Source organism: Mytilus trossulus, chromosome 2 (assembly GCF_036588685.1).
Source record: "Mytilus trossulus isolate FHL-02 chromosome 2, PNRI_Mtr1.1.1.hap1, whole genome shotgun sequence".
Classification (NCBI taxonomy): Eukaryota; Metazoa; Mollusca; class Bivalvia; order Mytilida; family Mytilidae; genus Mytilus; species Mytilus trossulus.
In genome coordinates this window covers 85,754,856-85,779,916 of record NC_086374.1, presented here as the reverse complement: position 1 = coordinate 85,779,916, position 25,061 = coordinate 85,754,856, and the positions used below count along the sequence as shown (strand labels likewise).

General features: G+C 32.0%; 2 protein-coding genes across 10 annotated transcripts in view; one reads left to right on the top strand and one right to left on the bottom strand.

The window, feature by feature from the left end:
- LOC134708213 (diacylglycerol kinase beta-like) overlaps positions 1 to 25,061 on the top strand; it is a 109,737-nt gene that overhangs the window by 68,732 nt on the left and 15,944 nt on the right. For all 9 annotated transcript variants that reach the window (XM_063568574.1, XM_063568580.1, XM_063568577.1 and 6 more), the window contains 6 exons: positions 4,352 to 4,429; positions 5,389 to 5,474; positions 6,641 to 6,715; positions 7,661 to 7,746; positions 13,386 to 13,475; positions 14,494 to 14,660. In XM_063568574.1, the coding sequence (XP_063424644.1) occupies positions 4,352 to 4,429; positions 5,389 to 5,474; positions 6,641 to 6,715; positions 7,661 to 7,746; positions 13,386 to 13,475; positions 14,494 to 14,660 (582 nt within the window). The remainder of the gene's footprint in view (positions 1 to 4,351; positions 4,430 to 5,388; positions 5,475 to 6,640; positions 6,716 to 7,660; positions 7,747 to 13,385; positions 13,476 to 14,493; positions 14,661 to 25,061) is intronic.
- On the bottom strand, positions 19,094 to 23,258 carry LOC134708212 (uncharacterized). Its single transcript, XM_063568571.1, has 2 exons — positions 23,141 to 23,258; positions 19,094 to 21,170 (listed from the first exon to the last, which is right to left on the bottom strand). Exon 2 carries the CDS (start codon positions 21,147 to 21,149, stop codon positions 19,230 to 19,232), a length of 1,920 nt encoding a protein of 639 aa, XP_063424641.1. The 5' UTR covers positions 21,150 to 21,170; positions 23,141 to 23,258; the 3' UTR covers positions 19,094 to 19,229.

Sequence of the window (25,061 nt, the reverse complement as noted above, 5' to 3'; positions counted from 1 at the left end):
ACAGTAGCTTTAGTCCATGTGTTCGAATTAGGCAGTTTGTACTGAATTTTGTCATTTTCTTTTAGATTAGGGATTATTTTAGCCTGAATGTTCTCCATCTGAGGAATTGTTTCTTTTGATGTTGATAATAACTCAGAAAAACAATTCTTCTTTTCTTTACGGGAAACTTCATTATTTTTATTGGTATATCTAGTTTCATGAATGTTTGTTTCATTTGTATCAGGTGTTTCAATATTGTCATATTGTTCTCGAAAATTAATATCTTTAGTTTTAGTTAATCTGTTTGGTGAAACCCTCACAAATACTCCTCCATGTCGAACAAAAATTACTTTTCCATCCTGGAAAACTACTTTTCCCGGTCCTAGCCAGCGATCTTTTCCCTCTCGCTTATAAAAAACGCTGTCACCGTGATTAAATATCTGCTCTGATGCTCTTATTTTGCCACGTAGTGCTCGTCTAATGCGTTCATCAGATTCTGATTGAATGTAAGCTTTTCGAGAATCATGTAAAATATTCAAATGTTTTGCAAATTCTTCACTTGAAGTTCTTCCTTCTAAAGCGGGCAAAGTGTCTTTCAAAATGTTCGGAAGGTTAGGATTAAGTCCAAAAACAAGTTGATGACTACTGAAACCATTCCACATCTGTAAAGAATTTCTTGCCATATTTGCCCAACAAAGAAGGCTCTGATTATTCACCTGTCTATAATCTGCTTCTAGCTTCATAAGCATAGTATCAGTAATTGCATGGACTCTCTCACATAGTCCGTTTTGGAAAGGACTTTCACCAGCTGTGGTATAAACTTTAACATTTAGTATTGATGCAACCTCTCTCATTTCATCTGAGCTGAACTCACCGCCATTATCTGTTAATATAGTTCCCATAACACCAAATATTCCGATCCAATTAGTCATCATTTTCTCAATAACACCTGTTGTCTTTTTCCTATCAATAAAAACAGATACAGTGTACCGTGACCACATGTCGATCATGTGCAAAATCCACCGTCCATTCCATTGTTTTAGGTCCATTGCCACTTTTTCATTAAATTGAGATGCCATAGGTAGGGACACTACTGGTCTTGGTGGGGTTTTTGCATATCGCTTACAAATTTCACATTGTTCCTCTATAGTCAACAATTCTTGTTCATATTCCTCTTTCCATACCCCAGCATCTTTCAAAAGGGCAATTAAACGCTTCATTGGTGGGTGTGCAAATTGTCTGTGCAACTTCAGTAAGGTTGCATATCTCTTTTTCGAGTCTAACTCTTCAAGTCTCACAGCACATACATCTGCGACTGGAATTTCTTCAGTTTTATCTATTGGAATGCAGTAGTGGCCTGATGAAGTTAAATTCAATGATATATGTTGACCAAATATCTCTGCAGTATCATTTTCCAGGTCCATTTTCACACCTGCCTTTTTCATTGCTGTTCGAGACAATAAAAGTGGTATGTCCGAATCTACAACATCAGTTTTTATTGTGACATCTTTACCTGCGATAACTGCTGGCAGACTATACTCTCCAATTGATTTTAACCGTGTTCCACCTCCAAATTTAAATACCTTGTTGCCATCCTCCTTAAAAATCTTCGCTTTATCTGTTTCATTTAAAGAGTCAACATAACTTCTCATCCATAATTGTCCACAAACAGTGCTACTACATGCACTATCAAGAACAGCACAGTTTCGTGCATCTATCCCAAGACGAGTGATATCCTCACGCACATTCCCTGTAAACATGACTACTTCTTCTTCCTCTGTTATATTTACTCTCTCCTGCATATTCTCCCAGCTATGTGGACAGTTTGCCATCATATGTCGAAAAGATCCACAAGAACTACATGTCAATAATGTGCCGTCTGAACCTTTTGGATTTATACTCTTCTTTACTGTAGAGCTGCCTCCTTTTGTCCAATTTGTTTGTCCACCCCGTTGACTTTTATTAAATCCTCTATAAAAATTGCCTCTACCTCTTGAAAAGTCCCCCTTACCATTATATTGAAATGGTTTTTGTCTATTTCTAGAATACCCTGCTGCCATGAGGGCTTCTTCATTCTCAGCCAAAAAAGCAGGTTCAAGTTTAATGCTACTTATTGAGGCAGAAATTTTGTCCGAATCACACATTTCACCCTTAAATTTCTTTAGAGATCTCTTTGCTTCATCATACAATGTTGGTTTGTTTTCATAATTCATGCCTGTAAGGACTAACATTTTTTCTTCTTTTGTAATTTTTGCTCTTCTCAGTAATTTAAATGCCAATATTTCAGAGGGCAACTTCATGTTTTTCTTTTCGATTTTTCGATATTTAGCATCAAATGTTTCTACATAATCTTGAATTGATTGATTAGGACCCCTTTGAAAATCTTCAAAATCTTCGAATTTTGCAAGACTGTCAGCTAAATCATCTTTTGCAAGATGCTTGTCCATAAAAGTAATTAGTGTGGTCAAACCTGTGTCTTCCTTTAAATCATCTAAACTTATCTGATCAAACACTTTTTCTCTTATTTTTGATTCATCATCTTCAGGTAGGGATAAGGCAATTACAACACCCTGTTTTTTCTTATCTAAATCAGTTATTTCTTTCCAGGCCAAAAGTTCTTGCTTGTTAAGTTCGTATGATTTCAGTTTTGCATTGTAATTGGGGGGGTTTATTTTTGTTGACATTTTGTCCACCTTTGAATTTTCTCTCCACTTTAAACTCTTTTATTATACACTCTGATGTCTTTCTTTTCAACCACGCTCTGCTACCATTTGTTAATGCACTCAGAAGGACATCAATAAGTTTTAATGCTTTAATAATTATTAGCACATGTTACACAATTCACCATTGACAGGAAGAGGATAACTTCAACAGGAAACCAGTTAGTGTTCAAACATAATATTGAGTTATCTCTCTTTATATAGTCCAAATGACATTAGATTAACAGTTATAACCTTCTTATGTGGTGCAACCCAGCTTAGTAACATTTGGGTCACCATAACTTGGTTCAAATTTTGTATTTTTTAACTCACTTATTTTATAATAGTGTTAAAAAATTATATCATATTTTTTTGAAACTTTTACCATCTAGTAGCTATTAATGAATAATTGAATGGTCACATACATTAATCAAATCATAAATTTACAACTTTTTTATTTTAGAAAAATGTTTTATAATTTAACCAATCAAACAATAACATGTGATATTTTTACAGCTAAAACCATTTAAGTGTTGATCAGTTTTTATGCCTCATTTATGGTCATAATGTTTTCTGGTCTGTGCAACTGTCTGTCTGTCCATCCGTCGTTTCGTCTGTCCAACCGTCCGTCTGGCCTGCTTCAGGTTAAAGATTTTGAAAATGGTAGTTTTGATGAAGTTGAGGTCCAATCAGCTTGAAACTTAGTACACATGTTCCATATGATATAATCTTTCTAATTTTGATGCCAATTTGGAAATTTTCCCCCAATTTTCCCGGTCCACTGAAGATAGAAAATGATAGTGCGGATGGGGCATCCGTGTACCTGGGACACAGTCTTGTTTCTTGTGACTTGTCAGTTTTATTAAAATTTAAGCAGGCGCTACTTCAGGCATAATCAGTTCATTGCTCAGTTGAAAACTTAATTTGAGTAAATTTATCCTACATTTACCAATACTACTGTAATTTCAGGAATAACTGCGATGTTATTTTTTTAATGTGAACAAATAATTTAATCTTGAATGTGACATATCTTTTTGATTGGCTGAAAGTTTTTAGTTTATCAGTTCATAGATGTCACTGTAGCTCCATCAACATTTTTTTCCTGATCTACTCATTATAAATTGAATTTCAAATTAAATTATAAGAAATGAATGTAATAATTTTTGGTAACTAACCTAAAAAATGTGGTGCCTACTTTTGAATAACACATAAAGAGCGACATACCTGAGATGATTTATGGTTGAGATTCATCCTAGAGGTTGAAAGATGATGATCTGTTTAAAGCTATCTTGTCTTTGATGCCATTGAGGTTTAAATTGACAACAGCACATGTATGCAGCTTTAGTTTATGATAAAAAAAATATATCTCAAGCCAATAGCATAATATGAAAAAGTTATCACAAAAAAAAATTTAAGGTGAAATACACAAAATAGTGCAGAAACCATTCATTTATGAATCCAATTTATTCTTTGCAATTTTAAAATCATTGCAAGTAAATTTTATCAAAAGTTATACAGAAAACTGTTATGTATTATATCTGTACTCTTTAGATGAAACAGCTTCATTGAATTGAATCTACCTATTTGAGTTTGGTGTTACTGTATATTGAAGTTGTTTCATTAGTGATTGTATTTGGTAGAATTTATAAGTAACCTGCATTTGTCTCTTACAGGAAAGACAGAGAAATTCAGAAGTCAAAGGGAACAAAAAAGGTTTACAAAGAACAGACTCAACTACATTTGAAGGCCCTGTAAGTATTTTATTGTTAGCATTTCTTTAAGTACAATAAAAATGGTCAAGTTTGTGCAGTATAGTGAAACAATTATTACCAATTTAAAATAAAGCTTTTAAAAGGTACTATATTTTTAAAATCTTTTAGATATGCCAAAATCACTATGAAATTATAGTGGAAGGGAGAGGGGCAGAGATAACTTAGTTCCTTTTTTATGTACAAAATGTAGTCCGCTTCTCTGACATTGTTCAATCAGTCACCTTTCTTCCAGACTTGTGTGACTTAATCATATTTCCATTCTTACTGAAAACAACTGAAAATAGTTTGGTATTTTGCACATACCTTAGTTACATTCCTCCAAAACGTATGAATAAAATGAGATATGTTGTACAGTAGATATTATGGAGACAGTCACCCAGCAAAAAGAGATCATGAAACGGTAGCCAAGTATCAATACAAAATTAAAGCTCTAAATCTAAATATAACGACTGTACATCAACACTAATGACTAAACATTGATGGAAGATTCTTAACCAATGAAGAGTTTCCTTACTGATCTTACAAAAAAAAAATCTCTTTGATATATACAATAGTTTAAATGGTACAAGTTCCATACCCGCCAACTGTCACTATTTGCGGGGGGGTTCCCCCATGGAGGCTCCCAAGTGGAAATTTTGTAAGAGCAATTTTGTCCACTATTTTAAAGAAAACAAATAATTTAACAATGGCTATGAGCTTGTTAAAGCATGAAGAAGCCAAAAAAACCACATTAGAATATAATTGAAGGTTTTGTTGGACTATAAGAACCATCTTTCACGTTAAACCCCCATGGGCATTTTGAAAAGTTGGCAGGTATGTACAACCAATAATCAAGACTCATATCTCCATAGTTGTCTAACAACCAATAAACAAGGCTTTTATATACAATAATTGTATGAGAGAATGTGTTTTAATTATTACTATATTTTAATTTACAGGGTTCATTTCAAATCACTCCATTACCAGGCACACATCCATTGCTCATCTTTCTAAATCCAAAAAGTGGCGGAAAACAAGGTGCTAAGTAAGTTATCTCCCTTAAGATTCTTTTTGAAATAGTTACTTATCTTTAATTGTGCCCTTAAACATTCAGATAACAAGGTTGTGTTATTTTACAAATGATTATTGAACAGAAGTACATTGTGAGTTGTTTCCCTTTAATTAAATTACAAATTGAATTGTCTCCCTTTCAATCTACTAGTTTGGAATTTTTAAACTTACAAATTAAATAAATTCATTCTCTCCTATAAACACAAGCATCTTAGTTTGAAAGAAAGGAGATGTGAAAACAGACATTTATTGAGAGGTCATTATATGACTTTCATGGATCATTGGACACCAAAATCAGGATTATGAACATGAAAGTTTTTGATGAATGGACAGAATAAGAAAAATTCCCATGTAGTCCTCTCATATGCATACACTACATTACATGGTCACACCAAGGTCAAGCTGTACAAAATCATTATTTATTTTAAGTCACATGATGTTAATTTTCTACTTAAGGAATGACTGTAATATTTTTTTCTGTCTATGAAGAAATAACATAAAAAATTTGGTTCACACTGAATAACGTGCGTAGCGAGTTATTTAACATTTTTTATATTATTTTGAAAAGACAGAAAAAATATTACAGTCATTTCTTATAATTTAATTCAGAATTCCATTTCAAACCGTAGAAAACCATGATAAAACATTGATGACGTCACTGTCACATGACTAAATTATGTTTATGGGCTGATAACCAAATAACATCAGCCAATCAGAAGACGTGTTACATTCAAAATTAAATTATAAGTTCTTATCATTAATTTTTACAGCAGTTAGTTAAAATTACAGGTGACTCAATACCAAGTTTATGAAGAAGTATAATTTATAACAAAATTTAACTTTCAAAATTAATATGTATTCTAAAATGGTTTATTTAGTCATAACTTAGATGTTAAATTGACAAATGTGAGTCTGTTTCATACTTGTACCCGAGAATTAATGTAGGAAACATACTTTATGAAGGACAACGCACAATGTATATAATTTCAAACTATAAACTAAGTTTCAATACCTTCCAATTGACTCCTATCATCTCACTTTAACCAACATTTCTGGAAAGGCCCTATTATTGTTCAAGTGACGAAATGTAAATAATTTTATTGTATTTTGTATTTTATTGTATTTTATTGTATTTTGTAGGTTATTGAGAAAATTTCAGTATCTGTTGAATCCCCGACAGGTGTATGATATGTTAAAAGGAGGACCAATGCAGGGGTAATTTGATTGTTTAATCTGTAATATTATTGAGGTCATCTTTCCTAAAGGTCCAATGTAAGCCATTTTATTCACACTGTTTTCATTGTTCTTTTGTTGTCCATCTGAAAAACATTTTAAAAGGCATTTCTGTTGAAGCCACATGGCTATTTGAAATTACAATTGTAAATATTAAGGTGGTACCCAACACTTTCACTAAAATTAATTAGGCTCGTTTAATTTTCATAAAATTTTGTCAAAGTAAATTAACAAAAATATAAAAATTTAAAAAATTTTGAACCAAACATTTTATCAGAAAAATTACACTGGTTATATAGCAATTTGACAAACACCAATTTTGATCATTGAGAAGCTTAATATTCCTTTTACAACACAATGTAATTAAAACGTTTAGCTGACTTTACAGAGTTATCTCCCTGTAGTGTTAGGTACCACCTTAAATAAATAGATGTTGCATGATTGCTGATGAAACAATTTTCCAAATGAAGTAGATGTTAGCAACTTTTATCAGTCACTACACAACCCTTATTTTAAAACAACATAAGGTCTCCTGAAGTGATATTTGATGAATTTAAGCCATTTGAATTCAGATAATAAATATATATATATACATATATAACAATTTTTAGCTATGACACCACACATTGTGCTTGAAACTGTCTGTAAACAGGCGCCAATACAACATAGCATGATCAGAAAAAAAATGACAGTCCATGACTGATAATGTTTGGCATGGAACCTAGTGATCTAAGAATCATAAAAAAGACATTACAATATGAAGTTGTCTTACTCCTCCTCAGCATGTTCAGTTATTATTAATGATTTGCATTGAATAAGTTACAATTGATTGTAACTGCTGTCACAATGATAAAATGTATCTCAAAATTATTGTATTCAGTGCATTCAAATTTTAAACTTGATCTTATGTAATATTTGATTTTCCAGTTTACAGTTTTTTCATGACGTCCCAGGAGCCAGAATATTAGCCTGTGGTGGAGACGGTACTGTGGGATGGCTCATAGATGCCATGGGTAATACTTATACTATAGCAGGCTTGAATTAACCGAATCTCCACAAGTTGTAAAAAATTTCAACATAGACAATTGGAAGTACAGGTTAAATAGATGTTTGAAGATCAACTTCAAGTTGTAATTAATGGAAATTTGTCTATACCATATAAAACTTTTATTAACCCAAAGATCTAACCAAGTATTAATTCATTTCAAGACAAACATCTGGAGATTTAACTATTTATTTTTAGCTCAACTGACCTAAAAGGTCAAGTGAACTTTTCTCATCAATTGGTGTCTGTCATCTGTCCTCATCGTCTGTTAACTTTTACAAAATCTTCTTCTCTAAAACTTATGGCCCAAATATTAACCAAACTTGGCCACAATCATCACTAGGGTTTCTTGTTTAAAAAATGTGTCCGATGATCCCACCAACCAGCATGACCAACATGGCTTAAAATGGAACATAAGGGTAAAATGTAGTTTTTGGCTAATATCTCTGAAACTAATGCATTTAGAGCAAATCTGACAAGTGGCATTGATGTTAATCAGATTTAGATTTATCTTCCCTGAAATTTTCAGAAGAATTCAACAACCCGTTGTCTGGTTGCTGCCCCAGAGTTTGTAATTTTATGGAAATTATCCAGTTTTTATACGACCGCAAAATTTGAAAACATTTTCGTCGTATATTGCTATCACGTTGGCGTCGTATATTGCTATCACGTTGGCGTCGTCTTCTGCGTTGTCGTCTGCGTCGTCGTCGTCCGAATACTTTTTCGCACTCTAACTTTAGTAAAAGTATATAGAAATCTATGAAATTTTAACACAAGGTTTATGACCACAAAAGAAAGGTTGGTATTGATTTTGGGAGGTTTGGTCCCAACATTTTAGGAATTAGGGGCCAAAAAGGGCCCAAATAAGCATTTTCTTGGTTTTCGCACTACAACTTTAGTTTAAGTTAATAGAAATCTATGAAATTAAAACACAATGTTAATGACCACAAAAGGAAGGTTGGTATTGATTTTGGGAGTTTAGGTCCCAACAGTTTAGGAATTAGGGGCCAAAAAGGGACCCAAATAAGCATTTTTCTTGGTTTTCGCACCATAACTTTAGTATAAGTAAATAGAAATCTATGAAATTTAAACACAAGGTTTATGATCATAAAAGGAAGGTTCGTATAGATTTTGGGAGTTTTGGTCCCAACAGAATAAGGGGCCCAAAGGGGCCAAAATTAAACTTTGTTTGATTTCTTCAAAATTGAATAATTGGGGTTCTTTGATATGCCGAATCTAACTGTGTATGTAGATTCTTAACTTTTGGTCCCGTTTTCAAATTGGTCTACATCAAGGTCCAAAGGGTCCAAAATTAAACTTAGTTTGATTTTGACAAAAAATGAATCAGTTGGGTTCTTTGATATGCTGAATCTAAAAATGTACTTAGATTCTTGATTATTGGCCCAGTTTTCAAGTTGATCCAAATCGGGGTCCGAAATTAAACTTTGTTTGATTTCATCAAAAATTGAATAAATGGGGTTCTTTGATATGCCAAATCTAACTGTGTATGTCGATTCTTCATTTTTGGTCCTGTTTTCAAATTGGTCTACATTAAAGTCCAAAGGGTCCAAAATTAAACTTAGTTTGATTTTAACAAACATTGAAATCTTGGGGTTCTTTGATATGCTGAATCCAAACATGTACTTATATTTTTGATTATGGGCCCAGTTTTCAAGTTGGTCCAATATATTAAGTATTGTGCAATAGCAAGTCTTTTCAATTGCACAGTATTGCGCAATGGCAAGAAATATCTAATTGCACAATATTGTGAAATAGCAAATTTTTTTTTAATTAGAGTAATCTTTCTTTGTCCAGAATAGTAAGCAAGAAATATCTATTTGCACAATATTGTGCAATAGCAAGATTTTTTTTTAATTGGAGTTATCTTTCTTTGTCCAGAATCAACTTAAATCTTTGTTATATACAATATACAATGTATATTCACTTTTTACTACCAACTGATAACTTAAAATAATCTTTACCATTCAGTGATAACAAGCAGTTTTTTTTACATCTTAATATTTTATGATGTATTTAAATGAGACCTTATTGTTGCAAACTCCATTAGAAATTTCAATTGAGATTGGTTTTGGAATAAGGGAAAGGGGGATGTGATTAAAAAAATTGGGTTAAATTTTCTCATTTGAAATTTCATAAATAAAAAGAAAATTTCTTCAAACATTTTTTTGAGAGGATTAATATTCAACAGCATAGTAAATTGCTCTAAGAGAAAACAAAAATTTTGAGTTCATTAGAACACATTCATTCTGTGTCAGAAACCTATGCTGTGTCAACTATTTAATCACAATCCAAATTTAGAGCAGAATCCAGCTTGAATGTTGTGTCCATACTTGCTCCAACCGTTCAGGGTTCAACCTCTGCGGTCGTATAAAGCTACGCCCTGCGGAGCATCTGGTTTGTTATTATCTTATAAAATATCATTATGATATCTAATATCTGATACTATAAAATATGATTTTAACCTTAATTTACATGTTTCCAAAGAATCATTATGAAGCAGGCTTAGATTGTGTGTGCTCTGGCAAATATACATGTTGCTGGGTTAGACTATTAGTACTTACAGTGAGGGGCCCATATTCGTCGTGGACACAATTTTGCCGTTTTATGATTTTGAGTTGTAAACACTTCAAAGGATGGCTAAAATGGAAGAAATATGACTATAAATTATAATTTTATAACAAATATGATTATTTTTTAAACTTAAACAAAATTATGGCACCTACTGCAAAAGATCGAAAAAAACGGACAATGATTTTCGGTCAATTTCCTGAATAAAAAACAGTATTTTCAAAGATTTTTTTCTTAGTATTTTTTGGACTGATTGACCTAAATTTCTGATATTTACACATTTGAAATGTCTGCTGTTCATCTATAGTGAAATTTATTTTTTTATACAACCGCAAATTTAAAAAAAAAATTCGTTGTATATTGCTATCACGTTGGCGTCGTCGTCTGCGTCGTCATCGTTGTCGTCGTCGTCGGCGTCCGAATACTTTTAGTTTTCACACTCTAACTTTAGTAAAAGGGAATAGAAATCTATGAAATTTTAACACAAGGTATATGACCATAAAAGGAAGGTTGGTATTGATTTTGGGAGTTTTGGTCCCAACAGTTTAGGGAAAAGGGGCCCAAAGGGTCCAAAATTAAACTTTGTTTGATTTCATCAAAATTGAATTATTGGGGTTCTTTGATATGCCAAATCTAACTGTGTATGTAGATTCTTAACTTTGGTCATGTTTTCAAATTGGTCTACATTAAGGTCCAAAGGGTCCAAAATTAAACTTAGTTTGATTTTGACAAAAAATGAATCGGTTGGGTTCTTTGATATGTTATATCTGAAATTCTAACATGACGTCCTTCAAACGCTTTGAGTACACACCCGTGGTAAAATATGAATATATTGCATTGGCTGTTCCGATCGTACTCCCACGTCATATGTTTTTTTTTATGAATGAAGTACCGGACGTCATATAATGATGACGTTATATAATTTAAGCATTTTCCGGGAAAATACACGCTTTTGATACCGAAAATCATCACAACAAGGAAACGTAAACAAACGATGCTAAAATGTGGTATAAGCCCACTTTTTATATACATAGAAGACATATAAGTAAATAATCATTAAAATTCATCCAAATCAATTTAATGAAGTTTTGTGAATAGTTTTAGCATGTCACTTATGTTATTTGCTCCGTTCTTTTACGCCAATCTAAAAGTGCGTTAATTTATGGGAACGGCAAATAATGGCCATCACCTAGAGGCTTCGATCCAAAACAATTGCCGTATTTGTCCTATTAGAATCGAAATAATTCATGGGGGCTTGAATATATCTAGATTTTACCACGGGTTGTCCCTTTATGCCGATATTTTACCCCTCGCTATCGCTCAGGGTAAAATATTTGTCATAAAGGGCCAACCCGTGGTAAAATAACGATATATTCAAGCCCCCATGAATTATTTCTTAAATGTACTTAGATTCTTGATTATTGGCCCAGTTTTCAAGTTGGTCCAAATCTGGGTCCAAAATTAAACTTTATTTGATTTCATCAAAAATTGAATAAATGGGGTTCTTTGATATGCCAAATCTAACTGTGTATGTAGATTCTTCATTTTTGGTCCCGTTTTCAAATTGGCCTACATTAAGGTCTAAAGAGTCCATAATTAAACTAAGTTTGGTTTTAACAAAAATTAAATTCTTGGGCCTCTTTGATATGCTGAATCTAAACATGTACTTAGATTTTTGATTATGGGCCCAGTTTTCAAGTTGGTCCAAATCAGGATCTAAAATTATTATATTAAGTATTGTGCAATAGCAAGTCTTTTCAATTGCACAGTATTGTGCAATGGCAAGAAATATCTAATTTCACAATATTGTGAAATAGCAAATTTTTTTTTTAATTAGAGTTATCTTTCTTTGTCCAGAATAGTAAGCAAGAAATATCTTATTGCAAGATTTTTTTTTAATTGGAGTTATCTTTCTTTGTCCAGAATCAACTTAAATCTTTGTTATATACAATATACAATGTATATTCACTTTTTACTACCAACTGATAAATTTAAATAATCTTTACCATTTAGTGAAAACAAGCAGACTTTTTACATCTTAATATTTTATGATGTATTTAAATGAGTAGTTATTGTTGCAAACTCCATTAGAAAATTTTAATTGAGATTAGTTTTGGAATAAGGGAAAGGGGGATGTGATTAAAAAATTGGGTTCAATTTTTCTCATTTGAAATTTCATAAATAAAAAGAAAATTTCTTCAAACATTTTTTTGAGAGGATTAATATTCAACAGCATAGTGAATTGCTGTAAGAGAAAACAAAAATTTTAAGTTCATTACAACACATTCATTCTGTGTCAGAAACCTATGCTGTGTCAACTATTTAATCACAATCCAAATTTAGAGCTGAATCCAGCTTGAATGTTGTGTCCATACTTGCCCCAACTGTTCAGGGTTCAACCTCTGCGGTCGTATAAAGCTACGCCCTGCAGAGCATCTGGTTTAAAAATAGATGTGTAAAAACAGTGAATATGTGTCCCCCAAGAAATATCAGTACACTTCAAAAACATATAGACCTGAACTTAAACTGTAGAAAACGTGGAAAGATATGGCGAAAATGAGCACCCCACTATAACCCTCAATGTATTTTTATTTACTGGTGGACACACAATGAAAATTATCTATAATAAAATTAATAGAAAATGTTAATACTTCAGGTAAACATACCTTTTCTTGCATTTGTTCTCTGTGTAATTTTTTACTTTTGCATTTTTTACTTTGTATTGTTTTTTAAAAGCAATTAACCATTTAAAAACTTCCTTCATAGTGTTTTATGTCTGAAGGTTGAACTAAATATAGAAGTATAAAACCTGTATGTGTTAAAGCTTCATTTTGTTTAGAGAAAGAAAAAAACTCTTTTTCACCAAAAAAAATTGTGAATGACGAATGTTCAGTACAAATCACATTCTCTTTTGATTATAAGAAAAGGGGCTCTGGATCTTTACATCCCGATTTTACCTTCATATATTCAAAACAATACAAAACTTTAAATTTTTACCTATGAATATATATATTTCAGATAAGATGAATTATACAGAAAGACCTGCTGTGGCGGTTTTACCCCTGGGTACAGGAAATGATCTAGCCAGGTGTTTACGTTGGGGTGGGGGTAAGTAGTAACAACTAAATATCCTTGGTGGGGGTAAGTAGTAGCAACTGAATAGCTTGGGTGGCGGTAAGAAGTAACAACTAAATATCACAGGTGGGGGTAAGTAGTAACAACTAAATATCATGGGTGGGGGTAAGTAGTAACAACTAAATAGCTCGGGTGGGGGGTAAGTAGTTAATAGTTATCAAAGGTACCAGGATTATAATTTAGAACGGCAGACATGGTTTCGTCTACATAAGACTCATCAGTGATGCTCAAATCAAAATATTTATAAAGCCAAACAAGTACAAAGTTGAAGAGCATTGGAGGATCCAAAATTCCAAAAATGTTTGTGGCCAAATAAGGCTAAGGTTATTTATGCCTGGGATAAGTAAATCCTTGGTTTTTTAGATAATTCAAAGTTTTGTAAACAGGAAATTTATAAAAATGACTACATTATTGATATTCATGTCAACACAGAACTGTTGACTACTGGGCTGGTGATACCCTCAGGGACGAAACGTCCACCAGCAGTGGCATCGACCTAGGGGTGTAAATAGATATCAAATGTACCGTGATTATAATTTAGTACGCCAGATGTGCATTTCATCTACATATATAAGACTCATCAGTGACGCTCAAATCAAAATATTTATAAATCCAAACAAGTACAAAGTTGAAGAGCATTGAGGATCCAAAATTCCAAAAAGTTGTGCGAATTACACAACAAGTAACAACTAAAAAGCTCTTTACTGATACATTTTGACTAAATTAACACATAGCTGAAAATTGCACTAAATGACTTATGAATATCAATACATCTGTTCAACTATTTTTAAACTTTTGAAAATTTGGTTGTTTTTACCCCCCCACAAAACAGACCAAATGTTTTTATTTTGTGTTTGAATGTTCCTATATCAATCAATGTCTTTTTAGTGAACATATATTTGTGCACTTGCTTATGGTGGATTTCTATCAAACACAGCTAAAAAAAAATTCTGTGCATCCCAATTTAATTGATAATTGGGTTATTTTTTAGGTTATGAAGGAGAGAGTTTGAACAAGATTTTATTCCGTGTATCACATAGCTTACCAATAATGATGGATAGATGGAAGATTGATTTCAGTAAACCAGAGGAAGGCGAAGAGGAGGAAGGGGATCCTATACCTTATAACATTATCAATAATTATTTCTCCATTGGAGTTGTAAGTCCTATACCTTATAACATTATCAATAACTATTTCTCCATTGGAGTTGTAAGTCCTATACATTATAACATTATAAATAATTATTTCTCCATTGGAGTTGTAAGTCCTATACCATATAACATTATCAATAATTATTTCTCCATTGGAGTTGTAAGTCCTATACATTATAACGTTAACATTATCAATAATTATTTCTCCATTGGAGTTGTAAGTCCTATACCATATAACGTTATCAATAATTATTTCTCCATTGGAGTTGTAAGTCTTATACATTATACCATTATCAATAATTATTTCTCCATTGGAGTTGTAAGTCTTATACCTTATAACATTATCAATAATTATTTCTCCATTGGAGTTGTAAGTCTTATACATTATACCATTATCAATAATTATTTCTCCATTGGAGTTGTAAGTCCTATACATTATAACATAATCAATAATTATTTCTCCATTGGAGTTGTAAGTCCTATACATTATAACATTATCAATAATTATTTCTCCATTGGAATTGTAAGTCCTATACCATATAACGTTATCAATAATTATTTCTCCATTGGAGTTGTAAGTCCTATACCTTATATCATTATCAATAACTATTTTTCCATTGTCTATTCATTTGTCCATCCAATTAATCAGACCATTCATATGTCCATCCCTCTGTCCTTCCCATGAATATTGTCATCGCACTTTCTCAGGAACTACCTTAGGCCATTTTTTGTTGTTGTTGGTTTACGGATCCGCCGACCCGATTTTGCAGATTTTCAGAATAAAAATAAAATTTGACTTTTCATGCTTTTTTATTCCCGCCGACCCTTATAAATGCATTATCCCTTAAAAATAATTAAAATTTTCTTTTATTTATGAAATGAAATGCATTGATCATCAACAAAGTTGATAACACTTTCTGTTGTGAAAAATAAAACTTCCAATTTATGTTTCTAAAAATAGACAAATCAAACTTGTGTTTAAAACCAATTACAAAATAAGTTCGTTTCCCTTATTTGTCATCAGTCTGTAAAATGCATCATCTCAGAGAAATAGACTTGTACAAATGTGGACAGGTGGAATACATCATTAAAGTACTGAACATTAACGAATCATTTGAAATTTTCTTGTTTCATAGATAACAAAAAATATCGATCATTGGGATAAAAACCGGATTGCATGACAACTGATTAACCTGATTTTGTCGTATTTCCAGTGGACGTTTTTCTTTATCAGTTTTTGTGCTTGAAGATCATTATTTACCAAGTTTTCAGGAATTGATTGAGAGCTACACAAATTTGTTTTTCTTGTTTGTGAAATGACGATTTATTTTCGTCTTTGTCCGTGCAACCCCCCTTTTTTACAGGAAATTATTAAACGATGTCATACGATGTTCATGATCACTGATCAATAACATTTCATCGAACTTGATGTTAAGAAATGATGACAAAACAGCATATAAGACAAACATTTTGTAAGTAAGGTGAAATATATATTTATTTTGCATATTTTTTCTGTTTTCAAAGATATTTTTTTCTTTTTTTTTCCCACCGACCGACCCGACTTTTTTATGGGAATAATCCGTAAACCAACAAATTAAAAAACCGTGGCCTTGCATGGCTTTATGAAATTGGGTTTCATCGTTTATATAATTCTGCTATACTGTGTGATACATTTTAAGATCCATCATCCAACTTCCTGTTTCCTGAACACTTCATCATTTTATGCATGACATCCAAGTTGAACATTTTCGTCACGTTTTTTGCGTTATCATTCCATGACACGAAATCAGTACATGTTGTTTGTTAGTGTGGAGTATGGATGTTTTAGATTTGGATTGTTACCCTTGTCCGTCTGTACGTACGTACCAAAATTTGTTTCTGTTCTGTAACTTTAGTTTGCTCCAAACCAAATTTTATGAAACTTATGCACAATGCTAATTACCACAAAACACAAATCACTTTTGAATTTTGGTTGCGTCACTTTTAACGTTCTATAGTTATGCCCCTTTACAAATGGAAAATTGCTGAAATATTTGTTTCCTTCCGATAACTTTAGTTTGCCTCAACAAAAAGTTATGAACTTGTAAACAATGCTTATTACCACAAAACTCATATTAAATACAAATTTTGGGAGCATCACTATTACAGTTCTTGAGTTATGTCCCTTTATAATGTTATATGCCAGTGGGGCATCATCTGTGTCTCATTGACACATTCCCCATTTATTTTATATATATTAGACCATTGGTGATCCTGTTTAAATTGTTTTACACTTGTCGTTTTGGGGCACTTTTTTAGTTAGCTGTTCTGTTTGAATTCCGCGGTAAAGGCCATACTTTGACCTATTATTGTTAATTTTTTATACAATGTTACTTGGATTTTTAGTTGTCTCTATGGCATTTATAATACCACATCTTTTTCATAGTTAAAAAAACTTGAAAAATAAAGGAACCCAATGTGAACCATTCATATTATGAATTGTCATGACAAGACACTTATTTTGCCCATGTATGGGGTGCAGGCCATGCCTAACCCCTAGTATGATTACAGGTAAATATATTGAAAACTGAACTAGTATATATTTGTATAGGGGCCAGCTGAAGGGCGCCTTTGGGTGCGGGAATTTCTTGCTACATTGAAGACCTTTCTGTTGTTGGTTTTTTTTATGGTCGGGTTGATGTCTCTTTGACATATTCCCCATTTCCATTCTCAATTTTATAACCATTAATTAACAATTTATATATTCTTATTTGCAATTTCAATACCTTTGTAGTCCTTGAATAGTTTGTTCTGCTTTTTCATTACTTGAATGACTTCTAAACATGAAGGTTCTTAGGAACATATCTGCCAAGTTTAGTGATGACAGATTCCATGTGATCTTAAAAATCAGACCATTCCCAACTGATGAGACTTTGATACACAGTGTCAGTAAATGTAATATAACTGATACATGTGATAATTAGGATTATCGCTATTTTGTGCTTTTTTCCTTTGATCTTTTTTTGTGATAATTTTCATATCATGCTTCTCGCTTGAAATGGGAAAATTATCGCTAGAAACTAAGGAGGCCACATGGCATTGCTAACGAAATTGACAACGTCGTCATAGGTAAAATAGTGATAAACAGATTATCATAGGTCATCTCAATTCGATTGCTTTTCTCACTTTCACTGTACTAGCTCAAGCAAGAAAATCAATCTCGTTGGGATAATCAACGATAATCTATATATATCAGGTTTTATTTAGTTTAAACATATTTATTTACAGTGGATTGGGAAACAAGTTTTGCAACTTATATTAATCCCTCGCCACTTTGCGGGTGCGAGTGCTGCCTTGTAGCGGCATTAGTCTACTCTTTTTCCGAAATCTACAAGGGTGTCTTTAACGTGCAAGAGATATGGCTCTCGGGTTTTATTTAAATGTTTGTTCTTTTGGTGTTTTGTTTTGCTGCTATCTCAAGGTCAATTATACCACAATTCTCTGATAGTTTAATTTTGCTGTTAGATTATTGCCTTGTTTATATATAACACAAAGTTCCTTTATTTGTAACTTAAAGGATTCATCTTGTGAAGAATATTGTCACTGTTACTTTGAGATATAGAACTTGAACAAAAGTTCTTTGCTGAGATTTTGTTTAAGTGTGTGAAGGTATTTTGTGTTTTTAGATGATGCATAATACCACATCTTTGCCACTCTTATTTAAGAGGGTTTTATGTATGGTGTTGTCAGTCAAGATAACAGCTATGCCACACTAATGCCTCGTTCACACGTACGCTTAATTCGAATCGAAATCGAATTGAATTCGCTACTTGCGTTCCCTACAATCCTCTTTTTTTAATTTGAATCGAATTCGCATTAGAAGTACACTTTTGTCAATATGAAGTAAAAGCTAACGTCGTTTGGACAGGAAAGCGAATTTGACGCGCATTGTAATTTGAATTAGAATTGACGTAAGAACGTAAAACGTTTCGAAAGCGAATTAAACTAATTCGAATTAGATAATGGGAATCAAATTTGAATAACGTGTGAACTCAGCACAAGGTTGTGAGTTCTAACCCTGCTCATGCGGGTGCACTTGACTTTAAACTTAATTAACCAGGATTGTCAGTTTACTACTGGAGGTCATGGTTTTCTTTGGGGACTGTGGCTTTCTCCAATAAAAACTGATTGTCATGAAATAGCTCAATATTGTTGAAAGTGGGGTTTAACACTAATTAATCAATATGTCATACGTGAAACACTTGCATGACTTCATATAACAGTTGTTTCTTTTTGGCATTGTTATCTTGGCGTTGATGCGTTTGAAATAAAAAAAAAAAGTTACACAGTAGAAATTATCTTATTTCATACTACACTAAGAATGGTACAACATATTTTAAGTAAATCCATTTATTAAAGAATATATACACAATTACAATGACAAAATAATCATTATATATGTTTTTACTCTATATCTATGAAGTTTGATGGGTTTTTGTTTTAGTATTTCTTAAAAAAAAAAACAAGTCTCATGTATTTCTATCAGAATATGAAATAAAGATTGTAACTTCTCTGATTTGTTTTACCAGTAATATTGTTAACAAAGGGAAGATAATCTTTTTACTGCACTGGTTTGATTAAATTCATCCCACACAACAGCAAGCTTAAAACAATCTTTTGCCTTTATTGTTCCACCAATCATCTGATATGCAATACCAAGACAGATTAGGGAATCAATATGTAATACCTCCATGTAAAATGTCATGTTTAAAATAATTGTCTGATGTAACATATAGAGATATTTTCTACATGATGTAATGTCACCTTGATGGTAGTAACACAGGAAAGTCAAAAATGGTCCAAACACTTCAGGATTTATTATTATAGGATGGTCTGTAACATCCATTTGTAGTTCTTGTGGAACATATAAGGACTTACTATTAAAGTGAACAGAAAAATATGTTTGTGTTTTTAATACTGTATGCAGTCTTTTTTGTTTTAATTTATCCATCACAGATTCTTGGATTGGATTTACACCATTCGAATGTCCCAGGGAAATGTGTGCCACTGTCAATTTCTCTATTAAAACAAATTGTAGTATACTTAATGATGTTAAGTAATTTTTATGAAAATAAAAGAAGGAGGCCAGCAACAGCCATCCAGATACTGCATCTGATTGTGTGCCTATCAATAGATGACTTAGCTTATGTTTGTATTTATAATATTGACGTTTGTTGTTTGAATTTGGTCGTTGTTGTAAAGTCTCAGTTATTAACTGATATGCTTGTGAAAGAGATATTGTAAATATGCCTCTTGATAATGATGTTCTTGAATGATATAGCAAATTTTTTAACAAGGTTACATGATAATTTTCCATTGAACTTATCTTATGATCATGCATTGAATAAGTGTTCTTCTTTGAGATGTTAATTACTATGGGTAGTCTATTACAATCATACAGAGTCTCTGAATGTATGAAACAGTGAATTCCTTGTTCATATGAATTCTTTAAGATATTGGTCAGCTTAAGTTTGTTGTCACTATTAAATCGTAAATAAAACAAATTATTGTCAGGAATAAAATAATGTAATAAAGTTGAATATTCAACACAGTATATCAGCCTTTGTAAGCAAGCCATGAAGCATGGTATAATATTGTCTGGTCTCCATATTGATGGTTCTGATTCTTCTGAGATCCAAAACATCAAAGTCTTCAGAAAATAGGAACACAATAAACCTTTCACATCTTGGTGCTTGTCTACAATTTCTTTGAGAAGGATTTTTAACAAGGCATAGACTAATAACTGAGTATGACTGAAGGAGAATATAAGACATTTTTCAGCAACAGAAAAAGACATTCTCCATTCAAGATTTTCATTGGTGGACCCTTTGCAACCAATTGGAACAAATAACACACCACAGTATGCTATTTTAGTAATAAGTTCTGGTGTAGGCCATGTTGTGCGTGGTCTACTGACCCATGGTTTGGCTTGAGTTACCCATTTATCACATTTAAGGCAAATTGCAAAATCATATAGATCATCCTGATCTGATAAACATGGTCCATGAATTTTACTGCAATAAGGATGGCCATTTGTTATAGATTGGAAATAAGATAGATATAGTTCATTTGAGAGCTTATTCATTATACAAGTCTTTTGTAGTATTTGTTTTATAGATTTTGAAATGAAAGTATAGTAATCTGGATGACGTAATTGTGTGAAACATGGAGGTGTATCCTCTGTATCCATAACTAGAGGAATTCGATAGAATGGGAAAACTGCATCTCTTTCTGATTCATAAACTGTAAATAGTGAAGCAATATACATCACATCATAGTCACTACCTTTTAAGTCTAGTCCTTCACCTTTACTTCCACTACTTAACTTTGGCATTGCAGTATAACAAAGGTCACTTATAACATATTCCAATCTCCTTACTCTAACATCCTCCTTAGAACCAATCTTCTTACACAAATACTCATAAAAATGAACTGATAGACTGTTATCTGTAGACATTTTCACTAGTATCTCTCAAGTCTGTAAAATATATAATAATTTTCATTCAAAACTATAATAAATCATATACATAAATTAGGCTGTTAGTTTTCTGGTTTGAATCGTTTTTACATTGTCATTTCAGGGCCTTATAGCTGACTATGCGGTATGGGCTTTGCTCATTGTTGAAGGCCATACAGTGACCTATATTTGTTAATTTCTGTGTTATTTTGGTCTCTTATGGAGAGTTGTCTCATTGGCAATCATACCACATCTTCTTTTTTATATACATTTAATTAAATGTAAATTCTTATTTTTAATGCACATATTGTTTAAAATCTTCTACAAATTAAAAATGATTTTATCATTTGTTAATATGACAATTCCTGTACTATTTTTAAGGTCAGTTCTGTAGTGATTGATGACATTTTTGTCAAGAGTGGGCTTGGTGGCTAAGTGGTCTTATTAGTCTTAACTACTGTATCGTTAGCCTATCAACACTGAGGTTGTGAGTTAACAAGTACAGAAATTATAGAAAAAAATAAGGAACTGTAATAAATAAAAATGTCAGTGCATTTGAAACTTTTTAATGAATACCCTAATCCCCAACACATACAGATATTCCTTTAATTACTCCTTTGAAGAGAATTCTGTTCATAGATCATTTTCTCCATTCTGACACAGCATATTGAGTTATCGTTAAAGTATACATAGCATAAATAAAATTACAGATATTATAGAATAAATAAAATTACAGATATTATATTGTAATCTGAGGAAACTAAACATTAACTAAATTTTGAATGGAAATCACCAAAACTGATGAAAAACAATGGTATGCATCCCCCATAGGGAAGGCAGCATTCCTTTTGCGCCAATTACTGTTTTTCTGGGGTATCATTTCCGCCAAATTTTGTTTTTCAAATATATCAATTGCATCAATATTTGGAACTCTATCATACATATTAATGATTAACATATATTTATTCTTATTTTTGGCTTATAAGGTACTATTCATGAAATAATTGTTACACTAATGTTTATACTGAAGGAATGTATTCAAACCAACAGATGAACACTTATTATTAAAAGTTATTTTAAAATCCTTAAAACAAAGGAAGAGGGAAGTCATTTTAATTGGCGCAAATGATACTTTGCAATTTTAGACAATGGTGCAAACGTAGCATTAGAGAAAAAAGGTTATGGCGCAAAAGGACACCTTTTTTGGCGCAAACAAATTTCTCCCATAGGGAAGGGGGCATTAAGTGTTACCCTTGTCCCTACCGTCCCATCCTGTCTGGCAGTACATCCACAAAATTGGTTTCTGTTCTCTTACTTAAGTTTACCTCAACCAAATGTTATCAAACTTAAACACAAAGCTTATAACCACAAAAAACATATCAAGTAGGAAATTGGGTGGTGTCACTTTTGAGGCTCATAAGTTATACTCCTTTTTAAAGAAATTCGCTTCTCAGTTTCAAAGTTATTCACTTTTCAAAACACTAGTTTATATAGATAGGGGATAAATTAAGGAATCCAAAGACCATTGAAATTTTGGTGGGTAAATATTCTCTCTTGGCTTTTCATTGGTTTATCATTGACAAGTTGAAGTTCACAAAAACTGTTAAAAAGTAATCAAAATTGTATAAGACTTTTACAGATTGCTTATCATTATACATGTAAAAGATTTACAAAAAGAAAAATGGGGGTCACCGGGCAAATTTTTTAAAAGGCATTCAAATTGATAAAACCAGAGAACTACGAAAATCTGACAAAAAATCTAAAACATGACAAGCTAGCTTCCTTAAACAAAAGATTGGTGTTTTTTTCGTTAACATTGTCTAACTGTGTGCCTCAACCAAATGTTATATAACTTATACAGAATGTATCTGTGGCCCATAGACACATTCTCTATTTATTTTCTTCAATGAGAGTGAACAGTGGATGTATATATTTAGTTTTAAGTTTAAGTGTATGTTTAACATTGATAGATAGAATATAAGAATGCTTACCTTTGTGTTTATAATTAACTGTTCTCCCTGTTGTTAAATCTGCAGAGATTTTATTGAACAATAGAAAATTCGCCAAAAGTTCTTCTGACTTTAGCTTGAAGCTAGAAAGCGCCAGAAATGATAATGAAAACTCCCAACTGACTTATATATATATATGTCACCAAGTATTTCTAGAAATGATGAATCAGTGACAAAATTTCCATAAAGAAAAGTAGAGGTATTGTTTAAATGAATGGGAATTTCCTATATTAGTTTAAGAAATCTTAAGAGAAACAAGTATACATAATGAGGTTCCAGAAAGGGAGTACAAATTAATCACGTATCCTCTTTGTATTAGTTAACAGTTAACAGTTTTGTAACAGGTATTTGGTGGTGACAAAGTTTGAGAGAATGGTAAATCACTTTTCAATCTGCTGCAAAAATTTGTAGCTCAAGTTTTTTTTTCTGTTGAACAAAATGAGTGTTTGAAAGTATGAAACTGTGTATGGTTTAAAAAAGAGAGTATTGGTACCATAAGGACCTTTGACCTTTTATGTTTATGCTTACTTGGAATTTACTCAACATTTTTATAAGATCGCATGATCAATCTGTTGTGGTCAATGTCATCCTTCCAGAAACTTTTGTTAAATCTTTTCCTCTGAAACCACCATACCACTTGAAACCAAACGTGATTGCAATCATCTTAAGGGTATCTAGTTTCATATATATTCTCGTCATTTCTGCCAATCAACATGGACAAGCTACTAAAATTAGAACATGGAGGAAATAAAACAGGCAAAATGGGTATTTTTTGGCTTTCATTGTAAATATTTAATGGTTGTGTAATAAAACCATATATATACATCCTTGCTCTTTAGTGGAGAGTTGTCTCATTTGAAAATATACAATATATTCTTATTTTGTTATGTAAATGGAGATAAATACTGAATAATGTTCCAGTTATACCTGTACTTTTGACCTTAATACTGCACATAGAGTGACATAGACATATATTTTTTTTTAATTACATTTTTTTCCAACCTTGTCCACCATCCTTGAGAATAGTGTGATACATAATTATATAGTGTTAAATTCAGTAATTATTGCTTGCATTTATTATTACTATTTTGTCATTTTAGACTTAAATGAGATTTATTTTTTTACGATTTTGAGAAAAATCCTGTTTAGTTCATATAAAATAATTAAAAATGTGAGTTTAAATTATTGTGTTTACAAGTCAACACTGGTCCGAGAACACAATTAATTCGTAGTGCATTTCTTTTAGAACATAAATGAAAATTTAAAAAATCCCACCTGCGCTTTCTCAATGAAACTTTTACAGTGTGTTGTACTACTTTTGGGACAAATTATATCAAAATTATAGAAAACTTCATCGTCTCTAACTCAAAATATGGACAATTTTATCTTTAGGGCGTCTTGAAATCTTTTGACAGCTTCCGAAGTGCTATTTTTCAACCTTTTTCACCTGGACCAAATCACTACTTTCCTTAAAAATTCTGGACCCAAATTTTTTTACAGTGTAATTTCACCCCCCTACTTACAATTTGAGGCATTAAACATGGAGGAATAAATTTGGAAGGGGTATAAAAAATAATGGCAAGTAACCCACTGTTAACACTAGGGACTATATTCATGAACAACGAAAATCAAGGGACGACAATTGTGGTCTCGGACCCACTGTCAGATTTTGCTAAAACAACTGAGAACTCATAAGTTGAGGTCCTTTATTGATTTTGAGTATGCAAGTTATCATATGTAACAAAAAAGAGAGGGGTTTTTAAAATCCAGTTTAAAATGCTGTTACACTAGATTTAAAAAAAAAAACTCTCTTTTTTGTTTTCACTTTACCATTTTCAGGTTAGATATGATTTTGAAGTTGGTACAAACTTTAATTTTTCATTCCTTATTGTTGCAGCAAATA